Source organism: Solanum lycopersicum, chromosome 7 (assembly GCF_036512215.1).
Source record: "Solanum lycopersicum chromosome 7, SLM_r2.1".
In the NCBI taxonomy this organism is placed as follows: Eukaryota; Viridiplantae; Streptophyta; class Magnoliopsida; order Solanales; family Solanaceae; genus Solanum; species Solanum lycopersicum.
In genome coordinates this window covers 59,566,031-59,588,944 of record NC_090806.1, presented here as the reverse complement: position 1 = coordinate 59,588,944, position 22,914 = coordinate 59,566,031, and the positions used below count along the sequence as shown (strand labels likewise).

Here is a 22,914-nt window from a genome sequence, read left to right as displayed (position 1 = left end):
CAAAAGTTCTTTATTTAACAAATTGTTGCGAAGACAGCGATTTTAAATTAAAAATAAAAATTGCACAAATCGCTTCTACAACAACGATTTTTCTTAACACCCTAAATAAATCGTTACATCAGTAGCGATTTTACCGTTTTGATAAGAATTTTTTTTGATATATCCTTTTGAAATTTTTATCAATTTTTTTGTCCTTTAAGCACTGAATTCATATAAAATCAATGACCACAATAATTCAGTTCATCTTCAAATTAGGTTGATTATAGTTTAAATTGATCCATGATAAAACCTTATTAAAATATTTTCAGAAAGATAATCCTTTCATTTTAATTTGCTTATACACATGTTAAGGATCATAAGATGAAATAACATTTTGGTTTATTCTACCTGTTTTTAGCTTAAGATTAAAAAAATTTAAAAGTTTTCATCAGTTTCTTAAACTCGTCATTTAACCCTGGAGATAGTTCAGCAAACAATTGTGTGATTTTTACCATTTGTTATGATTAATTATTGAGAGGAAGAGGAAGGAAGTTAAAGTTGAAAGTAAAAGATCAAATAAATGCCTTGGAAATAGAAAAAGTTGTCCAAACTCCAACAGTTCTATTCCATCGAAAAATTTGATCAGAATTTAGCTAAAATCATAAGATGACATATTCAAACTATGTTATTTTATCTTGTTAACATTTTTATCATTTTAATTTTGCTACCTTTTTATTTTTTTTAAGAAAATCAATTTATTTTAAAATTAAAAAAAATATTATAGATTTTTAAAATTTTTGGCCTATTTAAAGACAACTTAAATCATATTTTTTGCTATTATTTTTTGTGAAATGATAAATACTCCTCTGTTCACTTTTATTTGTCACATTTTGACTTAGCACGCTCATTATGATAATAATTAAGTATCTATCGTGAACTTTGAACAATTCAATTATTTTGTATAGTAACAAAATTTAATTAATATGGAGTAGACTATAGAGAGAGTAGTAATACAAATTCTTCTGACCCAAAAAAAATGTAATAATACAAAACTGTGTGTATTTGATCATTTATACATGTTTCATATAATAAATTAAAATTACATATTATACCAATTTTGGAAAATTACATTGTATTTACGTTACTTATAGTATGGAATGACACCAATGATTTTATACCAATTTTGGAAAATATATACAGGAAATAACTATTTTACAGATAAACCATGAGTTCAGGAACCTAATATTTGATCCTATAAATGCACACTGAGAGCAAGAAAACTTAGCATACAGATAGCATAATATCATGATATTTAAAACCTTTAGCTGAACATTGCTTGATTTTCAAAGTCAAAATTCATTTTCTGGAGTTTCACATTTTTGCTTTCTAAGATAACAATACAAAAGGGGGAGAAGAATAATACTATAAACTAACAAGACTAAAAAGATTTACAAAATTTCTGCCTTCATTTTGCAGTACTTTCTTATGTCTGAGATGCAGCACTACCACTAATTATCAGTTGATCCAATTTTTCTCCTGACAAAATGCTCTCTTTTTCATCGATATCGTCGTCGTCATCATCATCATCACCACTTCCATCATCATAGTCATACTCGTCTTCATCATTATCATTGATGTTACTGGAAATACTGTCGACTTCCTCGTTGGCACATCCTGTGATTTGCTTAGCTTCCATCTGTTCTTCAGATGTTTTTGCCAAGGACAAGAGAATGTTCTTTGCTTTTTGATCAGGAGAGACACCTGAAGATGCCATTTCATTGAACCAAGCAACGGCACTGCCAAAATCCTTATTCCTACCATACGCGTCCATGATTGTAGTGAAGATAGTTTGGTTAGTCTTGATACTATGAACCCGCATTTCTTCATATTTCTCCATCATCTTTTCGAGGTCATTTGTTTTTGCATATCCCTTAATCAGTGCGCCATATGTAACAACATTGGGCTCCAATCCATCTTGCTTTATTCTTCTGAAAAATTTCTCTGCACCTTCCATATCTGATGCATTAATATAAGCTGATAGCATTGTTGTGTATGAGCAAAGGTCAGGGCTACATCTGCAAGGAAAGACGGAAAATCAAAAGTCTTACTTGGAGGACTCCTTGATCAGACCTCTGTTGCCCAAAAACAACGCACAGAAGTTCTTGAATAAATACAAATAGTAAAGTTAAAAGAAGTCTTCATGGAAATGTAAACACAACACATCACCTGTCTCTTCGCATGCTTTTGAAGACAGTCCGAGCCTGTTCTACCATTCCTGAGATAGCAAATGCATCTAGCAAGATGTTGTAAGACTTTTGTGTTGGCCTGAAAAAAGAGATGACCTCATTTAACCCTTGTAATTAAAGGATAAGAAAACACTGTGACTGGCTATAAAGCATCCATAGAAAGATAAAATCATCTGGCATGGAGACAGAGAACATATATGTGTCTCTGAACTTGAGTAAGAACCTGGCTTAAACACATCTCTTGTAACAGATGATTAAGTTTCAGTCAAAGCGTAAATGTAAGCAAGAAAGTTCATTGGTTTTCTTTCTGAAAAGTGCACTCTGGAGATAGAATGGGTTTCATCTTTTAATGTGATTTCCTTCCAATCACTAGGAGGAAAATGGATAAGTTATGTTAAACATGCTCGTAAGTAACTGCTCAGGAGCAATTAGTTCCCGATGATTGAAAGATCACAATGAACTGAACCTATTTGAATAGCTGCCTGGGTGTCCTATGAAGAGAATCATGTTTTGATGCAGAGCATCTACTTTTGGTATATGAAAGAAGGAAGCTGTAGGAGAGCAAAATGATGTAAAAAATTCTTGGATATTCAGTAGTGTAAAGTAACTCAATACCTGACACCAGCATCAAGCATTTCCTCAAAAACAGCTAGTGCCTCCTCTTCTCTTCTAGCCTTTCCATATGCACTAATGAGCAGTGCATAGCTAACAACATCAGGTCGAAGACCAGCTCTTTGCATCTAAAATTAGGCATTCGCTTCAAAATGTTAATCAAATTTCTATAAATACAAAACTAAAAGCAACAACAACATACACAGTTTAATCCTACAGGTGGAGTCTGAGGACTGTAGAGTGTATATAGACCTTACCCCTGCCTTATGGAGGTAGAGAGGTTGTTTCCACAAGACCCCTGTCTCAGGTAACACATCACAAAACTAAAAGCACAGAAGTGATTAACCAAATGTAGAACTGCCAGTGTGTGCAAATTTATGAAGCCATTCCATGTGACCGTGATTTTCACCAAGCATGGAATCACAACTGAAACAGCCAAATCTAATACTATATATAATGATGTAAATAAAGATCTCAAATCCAGCAAACTTAGGAATTGTCAGTGAAATATGTCTATAGCGGGGTAGCTTTCAGGTCAAAAATGTGTCTGCGAATGGGCGTAAGCCCCTGCAGGTTAATTTTATTGTCAGCAAGTTCTTGAATCAAATATGTTACAACAAATCAACTCAATAATCCTTCAGTAAAATAAGTTACAACAAACTATCTGTGACAGAGAAACATGAATTGTCAAAACCTTATAAGAAATTAGCAAGAATTTGAGGTTCTTAAAAGACATCTAACATTTCAAAATTAAAATGCACTGTAATACTATTGCATCAGGGACTAATACAGAGAACTAATGCTAACTGCTGAGGGAAATAAACCTATAATAGCATAAAATACATTTTTTTGATAGGAAGTAATACATCAAACACTTACGGAGTTGTTCCAGCATACCTAAGATCATTTCCAGAACAAAGCAGAACCTATAAATAAATTGCAATTTACCTGATCATAAATGTTTGCGACCTCCTTATAGTTGGTCTCAAATGACATCAAACTGTTGTAAGTAACGGTATTTTGTGGAATTCCTCGCTCGGTCATCAAAGAAAATAGATGACGAGCTTTTTCATATTTTCCTGCCTTCTTATACATATAGATCATCATGTGGAACATTTTCTGGTCTGGTTTTAGAGGAGGTGCATCCATATCCATAAGGGCTTCAAAGACTTCTTGAGCTTCATTAAACTTGTCACCCTGCATTAACTCCTTCATTAGCAAGATACTTAAACTTTCATAAACCAGTCTAGGCACAGAAATTCACATGGACCCGAGGAGATTCATATAAATGAATAAAGGAACTAGAGAATCAAAAAACAAAATTTCCTTGGATTCTTCAGTTAATCTAAAGATCTTTTACCCCCACATAAGCACTGCATGTAGAACTACTTTCTTATATATCATTGCCTGTTTTAATTCCCGGTTAATAATCCTTTGACATTCACATATATTGTTCCTCCAAAAATAGAATGCTTTAAAACCTCAACCTATCTTAGATTGAGAGCAGAATAAGATTCTACAGTTATCAAAGAAACGGCATTAGCTACTGTATTTTCTCAATCTTCTTGATTTCTTATTGCTCGTTAAGTATAAAGGGTGCTCAGGTTCAGTTCAGTCAACCTTTTCCTTTAGTCTAGTACCAAATCAGCATCAGCTATTCAAAACCAAGCAAAGGTTTCAGAAATAATTACTTTTGGTTTTGGAGGCACCATTTCAGTTTGACTTGATGTAGTGGTTCTAAAACTATCTTTTTCCCTCCACAATTATTTACATCTAGAAAATAGATAAAACTTTAAACTACTCAAGGCTTCATATTACCCACTTAGAAAATCTGAACTTAAAAATTCAGATAAGGGAAAAACATCCGACAACTAATTTCAATTACCCAAGAAAAACAAAGATACAAAAAGATTGTATACAACAGCAAAAAAGATCTTATCAAAATATAAAGACAACAATTAATTTGAATAATTGGAGAAACAAAATCAAGATTTTGGGTGCTTTTGGTATGGAAAATTATATGTGGAACCTGCTAAAGTCTAACTACTGCTACCACTACTAAGTACCAATTTCCTGCATGACACTTCATCTTATTTCAGTAGCTACTCTTCGAAAAGATTTCTTTGATGATCTTTGTCAACGTCCCTCAACTCAAGGAAATCCATCAATTAATAAACTTTCATTTGATCACTTCTCTTTTTCTTGGAATACTTGGTTGTCCATAAAAGTATGTAACACATGGTAACGGTACGAGGTCTACCTCATCCCCTTTTATCACTTTCAATCATGACATTGTCGCATCTACCAACCAATTCCATTTAAATAAATGACTTTAGTAACTAGGTAAGTTTTGGCAATAGAACAAACAACAATAGTCGCTAATTATATAAGCAACAGATTTAGAAAGACTAGAATCTTCAGATATTGTTCAGAAGGGTGAGATTTTTCGAAAAGCAGAAAGCCAGAGGAAGTAAACAACAGACTTTGCAAAAATGCTCTAGTATGGGACATTTTGTTTTTTTTCCCTCTAGTTAGTACTGTCATTGTTAAACATCCTTACTTGAGGATTTGAAGAAGCACAAGACAGAAAAAAGTCTAGTCAACATCTGCATCTCGAAGTGTTTGTTTGAACAGCTAAATCAACTCCTCCGGATTAGTCTATGGCATAATAAAATGTCCAGATCAAAATCTTACAGTCTAAAGATTCATACAGAAATATCGGTAATGGTCATTTTTTAATAAATAATGTAAGAATAAAATTAACGATCTTCATCCTGAGTTTCAGCCAAATGCACAGATCTTCTCAGAATCATTACCTACACTCATCACACAAAATGTCAAAGAATAACACATCCCATCTGATCAGTCAGCAATTATTTCTCTATTCTTCCATTTTATCAAGCTTTTCTTCTCATTCTACCAGATAATGGTAGCGGAACTTACAGATGGACCCGTTGTCTCTTAAATAAAGATCAAGCAATTTTCCATTTTAAGATTGCAGCAATCGTTATTAACCCGATTCCATTATGTAGTCTTGGCTGCAAGATACTGGATCTATCTTGCACATGAAAGTCGTGATTTTGTCATTCCAAAGCAAAGCTTCATACCAGCCAATGTATGGTACAAATGTTCTTTTTCACCACAACAAGTCATCAGTCTTAAAAGAGAACACTCTGATCACAAGTGTTTAAGTTTACAACTTCACACTCAACATCTTCTCAGAATTATTTGTTCTAAAGTTGGATGAATCAATAAACCAAATTATAATAGCCTACTAACTGTGTCACACAACATGCTCAATTCAATTGACTAGTAAATTTCAGTTTTACAATGGTACACATAAAATTTCATAGTTATGTTCAGTCATTATCATTCGCCTTCTTATTTCTTTAATAATTGAGCTCCCAAGTCTAACTACTTCCGTTGTATAGTTTGCTACATTACCTCAACAAAGATTTTGAGAATGATTTGGTATGTAATAGCAGAAGGCTCAGGGCCTGAAGTTTGCATTCTCCGAAATATCGCTTCTGCCTTGGCATACTGACCTCCTTTTCCATATGCCTCCATCAGAGCAGTGTGTGATATCACATTGGCAGGATAGCCCTTCTTATTCATGTAGCCTAAAATCCTTTCAGCTTTACTGAAGTCCCCTTGCTTCCCGTAGGCCGTAATAAGCATCAGAAAGTCCATCTCATTAAAATCCCACCAATGCTGAGTTCGAAGCCATTCAAGAATCTACAACGGAAACAACAGATAAGACCAAAAGGAATCAAGAATCAAAGTATGCATAGACGGGTATTGGCTATAGTCTGCATAAAGGAAGATAACTGAAGTAAAACCTCAAATGACATGCTAGGGAGAAGAGTCCAAACCTCACTAACAAGGTTCCACTTCTTAAGCTGCTTAAATCTAACCAAGCTTCCAAGAACAAGGTTCTTTGGAAGAGCCTGGTTCTTGTCCCTCTGGGTTCTCAGCACTGAAACAGCAGAACCAGCTTCTTCAATTTCATTCATCATCTTTCTCCAGTTTTTCTGATCTGCTTCATCCTCAGCACTCTTGAAAACCTCTACTTTCCTCCTCTTCTGCATGAACTTTCTCGGCGTCAGCATGCCTTGACACACCACTTCAGCTCTTTTACATATTTTAACATTTGTATTCAATGAATTCTCACCACTATTTGATTTACTGCATTAGAAATGACGGTGTTTTGCTAAGCACAACTTCACAACATGGAATTAAAACTGAAATCCAAAGACAACCCTTTAAATCCAATAGCGTTTCATATATGTACCAAAATAGCACAAACTACAAAAATCTTACGTTTCTTTGCAGTAAAAATAAAGGGTAACAGCCAAAAGAATCAGGTATAAGATTCAAGAACCACTTAACACAGCTATCTTGGTTCAATAGAGCCATAACTTGGCAGAGGTTGAATATGGTCAGCGCCACACTGTTAATTACTAAAAGTAAGACAAAATCAAATCTTTCATCCAATAAATCTTCAAAGATAAGATTTTTTTGGTAAATTTACAATTCTCAACTATTTCATACAAATCCAATTCTAAATAGCAAACAAATAAGGCCCAGAATTTAAAACAACAACAAAAGGGGATATTCAATTTTCTCAACACCCAGCTTGAACCCTTTTGAAATAAAAAAGAAAAAAAATCCAAATTTGGTGACCCAATAAACCCTTTAGTACATACAAGATTTTACAATATGAAGCACCCCCACAAGAGAGAAATGAGTAAATAATTTGAAAAAACGTACCTCCAAAGAGAAGAAGATGAAGGAGAAATGAATGGTTTGAGGAATATCATCATTGTTTGAGGCATTTACAATGGTTCCCCTTCACCTTCACTGCACTACAAGACTCCAACTTTCATGCTCATGGAGTTGAAGGGATATTTCTTCTCATTTTGTTTATCCTATTTTTTAAAGCTAAAGCACATAATACTGTTTTAGTTTTAAATTTTCGGGAAGGGTCAATATAATTCAGTATTACCTCTATTAATTTATTTTTACTTTAAAAAAAATTGAAGAAATTTTTCAAAATGTCAATATTTTAACATTTAAGAGGGGTCATAAGCAATATTTTTAATATTTAGTAAAAATAAATTAAGAAAGAGAATTTTCAAAAAAAGGTAAGAATTACTTAATTTTCTCATCAATTACATTTTCAAGGAAAACTCAAACTTCATTTTTTTTTCTCCAGAATTTTAACCTTTTTTAAATTGTATTCATTTCACTATGTATTCTATTTATATTCATTATAGTTTTATGTTATATTTTTATATTAGTTTATATTTATTTTAATAGGTATGCCAAATGAATTTATAGTTATTTAAAAAACATATTTGCTTTCATATATTTTTCTTCTGTTTATTTATTTTTTTCTTTAAAAATCTTATATTTTATATTCATTTCAATATGTATTTTATTTGTATTTCTATTTGTTATAGTTTTTATTTAAAATTTTGTATAATAATATATAAAATACAAACAAATAGTAAGATGAAAAAGTGAGAATGAAATATAAAATTGAAAATGAATAAATGAATATTTGTTGTAATCATTCTTAAATAAAATATAAAACTAGTTGACATATTTTTAGAATGAATACAATTTTGGAACAAATACCAAATTTATAAACTATGCAACATGGTTTTTGATTGAATACAAATATTAATTGTATACATACGAATTTTATATACAAATTGAGAAAAGGATACGAAATTCTGAAAAAAAAATTACAAAAGAAACTAATAGGAAGTTGTTCTTCATATAAATAAAATACATATGTAGTTTGTATACATTTGAGATGGATTCAATTAGGAACAAATACAAGATTCATAAACTATACAACATGAGATTTTGAATGAATACAAATATTAATAGCATACATACTAATTTGAATATTAGTTGAGAAAGGATACAAAATTCTAAGAAAAATTTATAAATACAAAACAAACTAATACGAAATTGTTCTTGGTCTTCAACAAGTTTTTTGAAATTTTTAGGCATCCAAAAACAATTATTCATATTTTACTGATAGTGTCTTTACATAATAGAGGAAAATCTCAAAGATACCGCAATGTATGTATCTTTATCATTGGGTGGACAATATTTTGAAAGAATTGAGAGATTTTTGAATAAATTGAAAGAAAATAGAAGAAGTGATTTTCACAAGGAAAAAAAGAGAACAATGGTGAAAAACTAGAGAGAGAAGAGAAAAATTGAGAGTAAGAACCTAGAAAGAGGGGAAAGTGAGTAAGAGAATTTTTTCCCTTTTTTCATAAGTATTGGGGAGTAAAGAGTAAATATCTTAAAGGTTTCATTCAAATATGCGAAATTGTTTCAAAAAGTCACTCAACTTTGTTTTGTATCAATAAATTCATTCAACTTATGACTTTTCTTTTATAAAATCACTCAACTTGAACTATTTTTCAAATAAATCATTAGAACCAAAAAATAAAAGAAAATAATTACACAAACCACCCTTAAAGTTTGATTTTGTAATACTTATTTTAATTGTAGTTTATAATATTATGTTTTAACTCTCTTATTTTATTTTCTTTAACAAATATTTTTTAACCTAATTATTATTAACATAAAAATTTATGATTTGATTAAATTTCTATTTATCATACGTTTATTTAATTTTTTATAAGTGATATAATCTCTTCCTTCTATTAATATATACCTTGTCCATTATTTGTATATGATTACAGACTTGCATCCATAATAATTAAATGGATACATTTATTGCTGATTTTGGCTTCATTAAGTTGATCTATACATTTTTTTCATAATCTACGCATTTCGTTTAAGTATTTCTTTAACTTTTTTTTTCTTAAGAAACTGCATATATGTTGACCAATTTAATAAATGTGTGATAAATGGAAATTTAATTAAATTCTAAACTTTATGTTAATAATAATTATTAGGTTAAGAAAATATTTGTTAATGAAAATAAAATAAGATAGTTAAACATAATATTATAAACTATAATGAAAATAAGTATTACAAAACTAAACTTGAATTGTGACTTGTGTAATTAATTTTTTTATTTTTTGGTTATAATAATTTCCTAGAAGAATAGTTCGTTGAGTGATTTTGTAAAAGAAAATCCACAAGTTGAGTGACTTTATTGATACAAAACAAAGTTAAGTGACTTTTTGAAATAATTTCACATACTTGAGTGATCTTTTAGGATATTTACTTGAGAGTAAAATTAGTAGAATGTGGGCCAGATTTGAGAAATAAAACGAAAGAAAATTAATTATTAGATACATTTTATTTGGTAAAATATTGACATATTAATAATTTCACTAATTATTTTAAAGTATAATTATTTTTTAATAATTATGTTAGGGAGTTGAACTAATTTGCTAATTTTTCCATTAAAGGGCTGAATATTTAATGTTATCTAGCAGGAAGAAACCACATAATAATAATAATAATAATAATAATAATAATAATAATAATAATAATTTTTTAAAAAACGTAATTATAACGGTAAAAATAGTACAAAAGATTAATCTTTAATAAATAAGTGTGCATGGGGTGACATAAACTAAACACATAAAACTAAATTAAGAAAAGCCATTTCAATTCTAAAAATTTATACTAATTAAAAAAATACTCGTTTCAATTATTTTACTTGATCCAATTTCTTCAGACTTAGGATAGTAATTAACTGATTTGTTGGTGTTTAATGGAATTAAGGAAGTAAATATTTAGCTATTTTACCACAATGATATTATGTCCTTTTGTCACACCCTAACACAACCTTATTACAAAGCTAAAAAAAAATAAAAAATTAGAAGAACCGTAAAATTCAAGGAGTCGATAGGAGTAAACGCAGATTCAAAATATATGATTTTAAAGATGGTGAAATTCCGTGGGTTATTTATGTGGGAGGTGAATCAAAATTCAAATGTGTAGATAATAATTAGATGGGATTTAATTAAAATTTAGGTGATTTTTTTTAAGAGAAAAAACTGTTGCACCTTTTCAGATTATTTTTCATGTAAAAATACAAAGAAAATCTCAAAAAGTAATTACCATTTTAAAAAATTAAATGGTTGTCCGTCAATTATTTTTTTAAAAAAAATGTTTTAACAAAAAATAACAAGAAAAACATTGATTCTAAAATGCAAAGCTGCAGCTAAAAAGCATAAATAAAAATTTTGAAAATCATAAAAGATAATGTTTTGAATTTTAATGGTCCACAAAAATATAAATTTGAAAGATTAAAATGAAACAAGGTTAAGATAGAATGCAAAAATAAAAATTTTAGGTAAGTTAAACTATCTATGTATTTGCCAATTTTAAAGTAAAATTTATGCCCATATACCTCAAAATTCACACTAGCAACATTAGATTAGAATGGGAAAAAGTTGGATTTACCCCTTATAACTTTGTCTTCCATTGGCTTATCAATATCTCCAGTCATTTTTTACCTCAAAATTGAACCAAACTATAACCCACCAGGACAAAAGTAGACATATTTCGTATTAATTAGGACTATCTAATTACTTACATATGAATATGGACTGATCGATTCTCTTAATACAATCTTAAAACTGAAGAGTGTTTAGCAAAGTTGACAATTTCGACTTGCAGATCCCATGCATGATGTAAATTCAGAATTCAACTACTAAAATGATGTCAAATGAGAATAAATTGTCTTAGAAAATCACACATTATCTTATACAAGCACAGTTCATGTTACACACAGTAGCTAATAGGCTATTAAACTGAAAGCTGCAGTTAAACACCGCGATTTGCATATGTAACCAGTCTGACCCTATCGCCACAGCTGCACCATCGTACAATATAACCTTACATATTAGTAGATCTTGTCGTGTCTCCTAGTTCACTTAGAAATACCATAAACACTGCATACAGTTGGCTATACAAATGCGCTGACGCTTGATCATTCATTGAGGAACCTTGTGGTTTCCACAATTTTCACTAAGCAGTCAGCACATGATGTGTTAAGCCGATCCCATATGACACTTAAATACTGTGTCTATACATATATAATTAGTTACATCCGGGAGATCAATAAGGGGACAGCAACAGGAGTGTCCTCACCCATGACTGGCTGGAACAGATCCACCTCTCCGTACCGCTCTAGGACACGCATCCTGCAGTCCTCAGCAGCCATTAGTCCTGTTGAATATGCACCATGCACAGAACCTGGGTAATCCATACTCGTCGCCTCCCCAGCAAAAAATATGTTATCCACCGGTATCCTCAGCCTTTCATAGAACTCATGAGGTTTCCCTACTGCATCGTAGCTGTAGGATCCGAGTGAGTTTACATCTGTACCCCAATGAGAAACAAGATGTTGGATCTGCAGAAAGACCAGGAGGAAAAGATAGTTGGCTATTTGAATATCATTACACAATATAAAAGCAACACACGGACAATATTTGCTTCCTACAGTAGTTCTCTTTCTCCTGTAACAAACCAATCAACTAACAATCTCAGGCTAACCAAATGCACTCTCTTGAAAAAGTTCAACCGATTTCCAGAAGTCAAGATTGGAAATACCAGAAGGCTCAACTAGTTTTAGTTAAAAAAAAATCTCAAATGATTCTTACTAGGTTGATGTGAAACAAAAATCACATATATATATATATAATATATATATATATTATCATAGAAAAAAAGCGATAGTTGAATGCAATGAAAGGTCCTCAGAAACTGAAGAGTAGTAACAGGAGAGAATGGAGTCATTGTATTCACTAATCCCTAATGCTTAATGGTGAAGGATTAATACATTTGGTTAATTCTCAAAAATAGTTCTCCTTTATATTGTTTGCTATATAAAGTTGAAAGATGATTTCGATTTAAATGGGTTCCTGCAGTTGCTTATCTCTCTTCTGGTTCTATTGAGCAAGTATCTAAGTTGTATTTCGTTGTGTAGTGTACACACAAGTATGTGGATATCAATCAAAAATGCTATTAGCTCACTAGTTTGAACTTGCAATTTTTTTCCCTTCAAATTTCGTGTAGCCATGGCATACTTATTCTAATATTATCTGTATTACTTTACCATATTTATATTGATTAGCATAGGGTACATATGCAGCGCACATGTCCAGAGATAAGAAGTTAAAAAACGGGAGTACAAAGGAATTGTAACATTACCGGAGTAGTCGCATTGGGAAGAATCCTCTGCAGTTGCTTAAAAGCAAAATTGGCAGCATCCTCATCTGATAGTTTCTCAATGTCATGGGCCAGCTGCCCCGCAGGCATGTAGACTAGGACAGGATGGCCAGTGGCCTTGTGAAGATTCAAAAAGTAACTACATTCATATGAGCTCTGAGCAACTACACCCAAAAACTCAACATTTGGCCAAAACACCTTTTCAAAGTGCAGAATAATCTTGTTTTCAATCCCTACACCCAGTTCATTGATGGCAGCCTCTTTCCATTCAGGTAATCTGGGTTCAAACTTTATCCGGTTCGACTTTAAAACACCAAGAGGAACAGCAACAACAGCAGCATCAGCTACAAAAGTTCTCCCATCCTCAACAGTCACTTTCACTCCATTATAACGTCTTACTACTTGTGTAACCCTGAGAAAGGTTCCGGAAACAACAAATTAGCCATTCAAGACTGTTTTTTTCTTTTCATTCAGAGGAGGAGGTGCAGAAACGGAGATGTCAAGAGGTAGGTTTCTCTAACCTGTGATCCAAGCGAATGTCAAGCCCTTTTGCTAGTGTGTTGATGACAGGACGATATCCCCGAACCATAAGACCATGCCCACCAGGAAGCAATTCTTCCTGTATATTACAAAACTGAATGGGTAAGACAGTAATGTTGGCTCTGACAGGAGACTGAACAGGAATTTTTTTGACCTTTTCCTTTTATCTACAGATAAAAGCATAAAAATACGGGTATATCTATAACACACGTAAAAACATTTTTATCTTCCAGAACCTTAGACATCTTACATTAAGGTTACTTTTGACACAAACAGGTTACATGATCTGAGCTTTGCTTAGTGTAGTATCGCTAAATTTAGGAAGACTCATTCAAATACATGGGCTTTGCATTTTAACCGATCAACACGATACCAAGTAGGAGGATCATTCTATATATATGCAGAGACATATATGTCAAACTTCTCATAACAACAGAAATACAAACTAGAACCTGGAGATACGAGAAAAGCTATTGGTCTTACAATGAAATGACTCTCGCCTACTATCTGTATGAATTATTAAGTATCATTATCCTCCTACTCATAGACACATGTTGGATATAGTGGACCTAAGCAAAGGAAGAGATTGACATAAATTTAGAATGGTTAAATTATACAAGCATGTACTTACCACTGACCACAATCGAGGTACAACGGAACCCCTTCTTTTCAGAAGGAAGGTACTTAGGTAGTAAAGAATCTATTATCACAAGGTAATCATAAGTAATTGGTCCTTATTTGGTCAAAGCATTAGTCTTCTTACATAAGCTAATGTCAGACCAGGGTTTTGCCAGTTTGATGGTGCCAAAACCACAAGAGGTTTAGGTTGTAGGACATACAGGGTTGCATGTCGGGAGTCACAGCACATCTGTATTGGGTAGAGATGTGACAATGGGTGCTAGGCTTTATATACCAAGAAGGGTAACCCTCAAACTTAACTTGCTCCTACTACTGAACAAGAACTAAAGATATTAAACAACCAAATACAACAATTTTTTGAGCTGAAATCTTGTGAAATAGCAGAACTAACATTATGCATCAACATGGTAGACATTATTTTTGACAGTCAGTTACCAGAAAGAACTTGGAACTATTGTTGTTAATATAGGCTTTCTCTACCCTAATGATATTCAATCTTTGCAACCATTATGCTCCACTAATATCAAATCCAATTTCTATCATATATCATCATCAAGGTGCTTCTTTCTTCATCCAATGATATCATTTCTAATGAGCTTTGCGAACATGTGTCATAGATGATAGAATCCATACGCAAAAAAGGAAGAAATGTCGCACTCTTTCTGAACAAACTGTTTTACTACATCAAGAACATTTCTACATATTAACCTTGTTAATCAGTGGTCTCAGCAAGTAATACTCTGTTAGATATAAGCATCGTCTTTATCCTAAAAGGGGCAAAGAAATCTACCTGGTCCCAGTACTTGAGTGAGATGGAATCAGCATCTGCAGCAAACCAGCCTTCCATTCTGCAAAGGTACCACTGCAACACCTTATGAGCAATGCCTTCGAGCCTGTAGCAAAAAATGTCACTTAGCCGAAGTGGTACTTTTCTTAATCTTTTCAGTTAAAGTTTAGGGGAAGAGATCAGTATATCAATAAAACAATACTAGATGGTACCTTAAGTCGGGTCTCCTATCAAAAACCATTGATATAGCGCGACCAATAGACATGTCTTCACTGAATTCTTGCCTAATTCTATCAGTCTGCAACAAAAGTGAATCAGCTCTTATCAGAAAATATCCATAGCACCACACATTTTAAAGACGTGTAACAAACACTTGTTTTCCATGAAGAAGGAAAAGATATACAACAATTCAAAGTTTAAAGAAATGAAGGTGCTGAGAGAGAGAGAGAGAAAACATGCCTCTTTCAAAATGCTCTCAAATGTTTCGCCAACCTTAGTCACTAAGTCTTGGGGAACTTGATTACCCTCCATGTCAAAAAGAGCATAGCTGAAGAATTAAAGCCAGGTGAAATGAGTGTGCGTTTCTTAATAAGGTCAGGGAAATAGTTATGCAATCAATAATATAACCCAACTTAGATATACATTATTTGTGTGTGAATCTGATGTACATTAAGAAAAACTGGCATGTGAGAGGTAAGAAGGACTTGATATGCAAACCTCTCTAGATCATGGTCATACAACACAGAATTATCACCACTTGTACGATAGAGAGGGAGTCCTAGTCTTCCAATAAGAGGTGCCAGAGGATTCTCTTTGCAGACACCATGTAACCTAAAACAATCGGCAAATGGCCAATTAATTTCCAGCAAGCAAAGAGGTTATACTTAATTTTGTCCATGAAAAGGGAAGTCTTGATTGTAAAGCAAAAGCAAGAGTAGAAGTCATTACCAGGATGCACCCAAGTCAACAGGAAAACCAAACGAGTAGTCAGTGTGCACACGGCCTCCAATCCTATCTCGAGATTCCAAAACAACCACCTACAGAAAAATACTTATCCTCGTTAAACATAAACATCACCACTTACACCAACCAAGTGAAGAAAGTTTTTGTACATTCATACCTGAAATGATGCATCATAAAGTGCACGAGCAACTGCAAGGCCAGCAATTCCCCCACCAATCACAATGACAGATGGTGAGGCCTCAGCCCTCTGTCCAGCACTTGAGAAGCAAGGAGCTAGAAGACAAAACCAAAAAACTCAGTCACAAAAGTTGCTAAAGAAACAGAGAAGACAGCAAGAAACCTGTAATTAGGCAAGCATACATATTTGAGGTCATTAAATAAACGGCAAATGACTCAAAAAGTGACATGCAAATCCTTCAAATAAAAGCTTACCATATTGTTTGCTGTTATACTATCTAAATATATTAATGTGCTTCTTAAAATAAACGACTAAAATTCCGTACTAGGACTAACAATCACATTTAAAAGTGGGATTAGATAAATCTCACAATGATCAGATGCTCCGGGTATCAGGATTTAGATAACAAAGGGTCATTTTGTTAAAAGAACAAAATATAACTTGAAGGACACCAATGATCCTTCATAGTCCAGTAAAATCAAAATGCAGCGGATCAAAGTAATTTATTATTCATTAGTCAATTCGTAGAGAACCAATATAGCAGGCCGAAAATTGACGCCATATCCATTTCCCTAAGGAAAACTTACCCGCACCGGGTGTTTACATCAAGCAAATGCAATTTCCATTATTACGTGATTTAATGAAGTAAAATGAACTATAAATTTAAACACATGACATGCATGTATTGGCTCGGTGTAAACACCCGGTGCGGCTAAGTTTTACCCTTTGTGTGATTATAGTCATCTAACTAAAGCAAAAGATATCAAGATGTAAGCGAGATCAAAAGTAGCCAATAAAAGATTTTTAGAGGGTCCCTTATACCTTTCAGTGGACATTTTTTAGCATACTTTAGTAGCTAAAAAAGTGTTTGATCATAAAAAACAAAAGCAGCCCGCGTCACAATAACAGGTATACTAAAAAACATATTCTTTGCAACTTGAAAACTGCAAAAGGCTTTATTTAATTTTATGTACAATAACAACTATCTCTCCATCTCTCCATCCCAAACAAACTGAAATCGGCCATATCAATATGATTCATCATAGACTAAAGCTTTTTAACTTTTTGAAAAAAAAATTTAACTGGTTATACAATCATAGTTCAATAATCATTTACAACTCAAACAATACAAACTTAATTGAAATATTAAAACAAATCCCCCAAAAAATCAAGTTTTCCATACGAAAACCCTGCAGAATCTAAAATATCCACACACACTAAAAAAAATTCAGCTCAATTCAATTCAAAATACTAAAATAATAAAAAAAAATCAAATTAAACGCCAGAATCTAATCAATCACTCTAAAACACAACGGAATCAAGTAAAAAAATCATCGAGAAAACATTAATAAAAAATACGAACCTCTTTGGAGTTGACGATTACTCTTGTGTTGAGAATCCATGAGATAAATTGCGAGAGAAGTGTGGATTTAATAAATTAAAAGTCAATAATCTCAATAATAATCTGAGTATAACAGAATTGCTGGCACAATTATTGTTATTATTATTATTAGTGGAATTAGGTGAATAATGAAGAAGGAAGATCAAAAGACAAGTGAACAAGTGATTATTATTGGAATTTGAAGCGAACCCCAGCTTGACCAAACAGCAGCTCATGCGTATATAAATTTTCTGAACAGACAATCTCTGAAATCAAATTGGCGATGATCGGAGAGAGCAATTTTGCTGATGAAAATTGGGGGAAAAGAGAAGATTCTAGAGAGAGGAGAGAGAAAGCAAGTATTTGGTTGGTAATTGTTATTGGAGTCCAAATTGGATTCTTCTTTGAACGTTACGAAAAAGTGTGGTTTGGGATTTATTTATACACAAAAAAATAACGCATCTTTGCCATCTGTGTTTTTCTTCTTTTTTTTAAAAAAAAAAGTATTATTTTTTTATTTTGTGTTTAGTTTGAAGCTTTTGACTAAGGATAAATTAATCTCATGAATTCATATTGGTTATTAGTTTGAATTTTGTTACATAAACTATGTTATAGGGGTTTAGGTATAAAAATGGAGATTTTACTAACATGTGATTCATTGGTGTTAATTAGTAGGAAAACTGGAAAAAGATTAAAAATGTCATTAAGCTATTCGAAATAGCTCAAATATATCCTTAAATTATATTTCCGTTCAAATATATCTTCTCGTTAAATTGTAGGATCAAAAAATATCCTTTTCATTAACAGATTCTGTAAAATACCATGTAGATGCCACATAAGACAATATGGTTCCACTCATACCACGTAGACTAATAAATTTACTCCTAATTTTCCTCAATTTTTTTTCATTTTCCTTAAAATTTAGAAACGATTTTCCCTTCTCCGTCATGTGAAAAATATAACCACATCATAAGCCTTTACATCTGTTATAATCAACAAGAATAAGCTTCGGTACACACTCTTTATTTAGCACAATAACAAGACTAGCTGAAAAAGGTACACTTGCTAAAATGCAAAAATTTTCATTTTTGTTCTCATAGTTTTGATATTGCTAGCTTTATTAAATCCAAAAGGGTTCTTGGGTATGAAAGCCACAAATGTAACTCTCTGAATTCTCTTATACGGAGCAACCTACACAAACTAACGCAATAAATTTGACCATCATTACAGATATCATAATGAGAAATTGATGACTTTTAAATGCCTTACATACCAAACTACGAAAACGTAGAAATGAGAAAAATAGGTTTTATGTTCTTCAATGAAATCGTTTCTAAATTCTAAGGAAAATCGAGTTAAATGGGGGAAATTACGAGTAAGTTTATTAGTGTGCGTGCCATCAGTAGAACTCTATTGGCTTATGTGGCATGTCATATGTCATCCACATGGAATTCAAGTGGAGTTTAACAGATTCGGTTAATGAGAAGGGTATTTTTGACCCTATAGTTTGACGGGAAGGGTGTATCTGAGCCGAAATATAGTTCAAAGGTATATTTGAGCTATTTCGGATAGTTCAAGGGTATTTTTGACCCTTTTTCGTAAGGAAAATTGTATACAATAGCAAACTATTAATTCAAATTAAATGTTATAAATATACTTTGATTTACTTGTACCCTAAAATAAACTATAGCTATTTTCGCCACTCTTCTTGGTGGAATCTTGTTCGCTACTCTCGTTTGGTGACAGTTTCGCTCGCCTCTCTTGCTTTTTATACAAACACAAATGTATAAAATGCGTTTGTATTTGTATAAAGCGAGTGAAAAATGTATAAATACATACAGTTTCGTTCGCCTCTCCTAAATCTCGCTCGTCACTTTCCCTAATCTCGCTCGCCACTCTCGCTTATACAAACAGAAATGAAATTTATAAATTGTGTTTCTATTTGTATAAAGCGAGAGAAAATTGTATATACACGTGCAAATACTTGTATTTTCGTCCTATACACTTATTATTATACAACAAAAATACTCCCCTACCCAGTTTCTTTTGTCTTTCTCTTTCTCGTTTTATACGAATTCAAATTGTATATAATTTCTCTCTTTTTCGTTTTATATAATTCGATTCAATTGTATATTTCCTGCCTAAATCTCTTTTGCCTTTCTCTCTTTCTCATTTTATACAATTCAAATTGTATATAATCGTCCTATACACTTATAATTATACAATACAAACATTTCCCTGTCCAAGTCTCGTTTGCCTTTCTCTCTTTCTCGTTTTATACAAATTCAAATAATATGTAATTTCTCTTTTTCTTGTTTTATTACAATTTGTTTTATATAATTCGCTTCAATTGTATATGTATAGCGAATAATACATATATATGTTTTTTATGGAGCGTAATTATATAAATTTTGTTATGTATACAAATATTAATTTTATGTTTGATATATGTAAAAGTTGTCTTTTTAAATTAGAAATCATAAAATTCTTAAGGTAAAAAAATATAGTTAGAGATATGTTCCTTTTTTTTTTTCTCCTCTTGTATTAGTTATTAATTATTTAAGGATAATTTCCAAGATCTCGCTCCATTATCTCTTATAATACTCATTTCTTCTATGGTTTACAATATTACGTCTATTTTTTTTTTTTTATAATCATTCTTTAAATTGATTTAAAATAATTATAAGTTAATTTAAATTTGACAATTTTAACTTTTTTCTTTCAATTTTTTCATATTAATAAATCTTATATAAAAAGCAACTCAATGAACAAACACTTTAAGAATGAAGCAGCATAAATACGTGTTATTTTATCAAACAAAGAGCAAAGTCCTCATTCAAGTTAACCCACCATTTTCAACAAATATTAACTCTTCATCTCCATTTCACCTTTATCAATTCATGTAGATTTTTCCCCACAGTAACCCATCATTTTTCAGCAACAATTTATTCAAATGGAAGATAAAAATAAACTCCCAATAGAGAAATTTGATAAGAACAATCAAATTTTGTTCTAGTTAAACATTTCTACGATTGAAGAAGAAACATAATCCAACAAATAGAGACTAATCGTTGAAAATTAGATCTAAACTTTCATATATAAGGGTAAAATTGTCAAATATAAACTAACTTATATTTATTTTAGGCAAAATGGTCTGGTGAATGCTTATACTAGTATCAGATTGTATTCTGAATTCTTCTCCTTACCCCTTTGTCATCTGGACCCTTAAACTCAATTAAAATGAGACTTTTAAGCCCCTCCAGCCATGTGTGTAGCTCACTCTTTTCTATATAATTGACGTGTCATATCCATGTCAGATATATAAATTCCGCATCATTATGTCATAACTATATTTAAAAATTATTAAATTAATTAATAAAGTGTAAAATAGATTACATTTAAATTTATTATTAGCTTTTAGTTCTTCCAATTTTCACGATCAAAAGCCATCGCTATCGCCGCCGTCGTCGCCTTTTTTATCAGCAAAATCACATATATTTTTTCCCTCTCTAGTCTTCGTCTCCGCTGCCATCACTATTTTTTCCCCTCCTACCTATATAGTAATAACAACCTTAGCCATCGCACAACCAGATCTGGCTACGACACAACCAGATCTGATCAAATTTTTTGAAATTCAACACCGATTACTATTTTCAAATCCAAAATTCGCCTGAGATTTTCTTGGGTTATCAAAATCGGATAAAAATAATTTAGTGCTGGCATGTTTCTTCCTCTTTAAGTTTTTTTTATGGCAGTGTGTTTGTGTATGCCCTTTTGCTTTGGAAAAGAGTGAATAAAAGAAAATTTAAAGAGATCCTAAATAACGATTTCTTCAAATAATAATTGACAGTGATAATTTCAGAAGAAAAGATGGTGGTAAAGATAAAGAAGAATAGTGGTGGTAAAGATGAAGAAGAGTAGTTGCAGCAACCATGGCAAGGGATGGTGCGCCTAAAGAAGAAAGAGATGAGCTTTTTCTTTTTTTAAAAAAAAAAAAAAATCTTTTTTCCTTTTACTCATATTTATTTTTTCTGATTTTAATCCTTATAAATAATAATTTATCCATTCTCACTCTTCATATATGTGTGAAACTCACGCACTATGTCCAACACAGACATCAAGTTGCCGCACAAGCTCGGTTAACGGTCAGAGGGGTTTAAAAGATTGAGTTTCATAAAGTTTAAGGGCCCGTTTGGATGGGCTTAATAAAAGCAGTTTTAAAAAAGTACTTTTGAAAGTGCTGAAACTTATTTTTAAAATAAACAGTTATGTGTTTGGATAAAAGTGCTGAAGTTGTTTTATCAAACGTGAAAAGGGAAAAATAGAACAAAGGGATGTTAGGGTTATATGGGTAATTTGGAGATTGTATAAAAATATTAAGGGAAAAAACATAAAAATATGGTCAACTTAAAACAGCTTATAAGCTAAAAAAAAAAAAGCACCCCTACCCCAACTTTTAACTTTTGGCTTAAAATAAGTTTTTTTTTAACTTAAAATAAGCTATTTTGAGTATTGTCAAACAGTTAAATAAGTCAAAAACCAGCTTTTAAGTCAGTTTGACCAGCTTTTAAGCTGAGCCAAACAGGCTCTAAGTGTTCAGTTGAGTTATATAAAGTTTAAGTGTTCAGTTGACAACATCACGAGTAGAAGAGTCTAATTTACAATTGGAAAACAGTATAAGGGTCTGTCAGGTCATTCCGCCTTTATTTTAAATAGATTTAAAGAATCATTACAATAAAAAAAAAAAAGTTGACATAATAATGTAAACCACATAGAGGAGAGTATTATAGAGCAAAACCTAAAAGTTATTTCTGAAATTATCCGTATTATATATAAACATTAACTAATTATATATACACGAAAAAAAATGTAAAAGGTCACCTAACCTCATGTAGATTGAAAACCCATGTGATTGTTCATAGACTTGAACAAAACACTAGCTGTAGAAAATTAATCTCCAAATTATTTTTGTAGTTTATTAGACAAAATAACAATTATTTTTATAATTTCTTACGCAAAATATCAGTTGTTGAAACCCATAAAAAATGTAATGATTCATAAAGTAACATAATGTTTTGAAAATTAATTTTAAAAAACTTAAATTAAGAATAAAGAGAGATGTCCAGCTTCTAATATCTGCACTATTGAATACAATTATTAAAAGAATTCATTATCATTTGGGTTGGTTTAAATAAAGGTAAAAATAAATAATCAAATTTAAATGATTTTTAAGTTAAAAAATAAAAAGTAGGGGAGATATATTTTTTATTTTGATTTATTTTCAAGTAGTTTTTTTTAATTTTTTTTATATTTGTAAAAACACATAATCAAAAACTGATTTTAAGAGCCCTTTTGGTCATGTGATATGGTATCATGATGTGAAATCATAAGATGAAATTGAAGCTTT

General features: G+C 31.6%; 2 protein-coding genes across 3 annotated transcripts; both read right to left on the bottom strand.

Moving 5' to 3' along the window:
- Nucleotides 1-1,245: 1,245 nt before the first annotated feature.
- Nucleotides 1,246-7,795, bottom strand: LOC101251698 (pentatricopeptide repeat-containing protein At3g59040). Of its 2 annotated transcripts, none has more exons than XM_004243581.5 (7): nt 7,608-7,795; nt 6,710-7,022; nt 6,282-6,572; nt 3,786-4,034; nt 2,841-2,965; nt 2,206-2,304; nt 1,246-2,054 (listed from the first exon to the last, which is right to left on the bottom strand). In XM_004243581.5, exons 1-7 carry the CDS (start codon nt 7,670-7,672, stop codon nt 1,463-1,465), a joined length of 1,734 nt encoding a protein of 577 aa, XP_004243629.2. In that variant the 5' UTR covers nt 7,673-7,795; the 3' UTR covers nt 1,246-1,462. The 2 variants fall into 2 exon arrangements, with proteins under 2 accessions (XP_004243629.2, XP_069143083.1); XM_069286982.1 differs by having other exon boundaries at nt 6,710-7,078; nt 7,608-7,767.
- Nucleotides 7,796-11,525: 3,730 nt separating this feature from the next.
- On the bottom strand, nt 11,526-17,932 carry LOC101252005 (polyamine oxidase 2-like). The gene is made up of 10 exons (XM_004243582.5): nt 17,490-17,932; nt 16,106-16,221; nt 15,934-16,022; nt 15,703-15,816; nt 15,445-15,532; nt 15,198-15,283; nt 14,989-15,091; nt 13,541-13,638; nt 13,002-13,431; nt 11,526-12,201 (listed from the first exon to the last, which is right to left on the bottom strand). Exons 1-10 carry the CDS (start codon nt 17,527-17,529, stop codon nt 11,893-11,895), a joined length of 1,473 nt encoding a protein of 490 aa, XP_004243630.2. The 5' UTR covers nt 17,530-17,932; the 3' UTR covers nt 11,526-11,892.
- Nucleotides 17,933-22,914: the final 4,982 nt, after the last annotated feature.

Coding starts and splice junctions, on each gene's coding strand:
- LOC101251698 (XM_004243581.5), bottom strand. CDS start 7,672: ATGCCTCAAACAATGATGATATTCCTCAAACCATTCATTTCTCCTTCA. Junction 4,035..6,281: donor TTCTCAAAATCTTTGTTGAG/GTAATGTAGCAA, acceptor GAGTTAATGCAG/GGTGACAAGTTTAATGAAGC. Junction 2,305..2,840: donor ATGCTTGATGCTGGTGTCAG/GTATTGAGTTAC, acceptor CTCTTTTTTCAG/GCCAACACAAAAGTCTTACA.
- LOC101252005 (XM_004243582.5), bottom strand. CDS start 17,529: ATGGATTCTCAACACAAGAGTAATCGTCAACTCCAAAGAG. Junction 15,817..15,933: donor GTTGACTTGGGTGCATCCTG/GTAATGACTTCT, acceptor CGATTGTTTTAG/GTTACATGGTGTCTGCAAAG. Junction 15,092..15,197: donor GATAGGAGACCCGACTTAAG/GTACCATCTAGT, acceptor TTTTTGCTACAG/GCTCGAAGGCATTGCTCATA.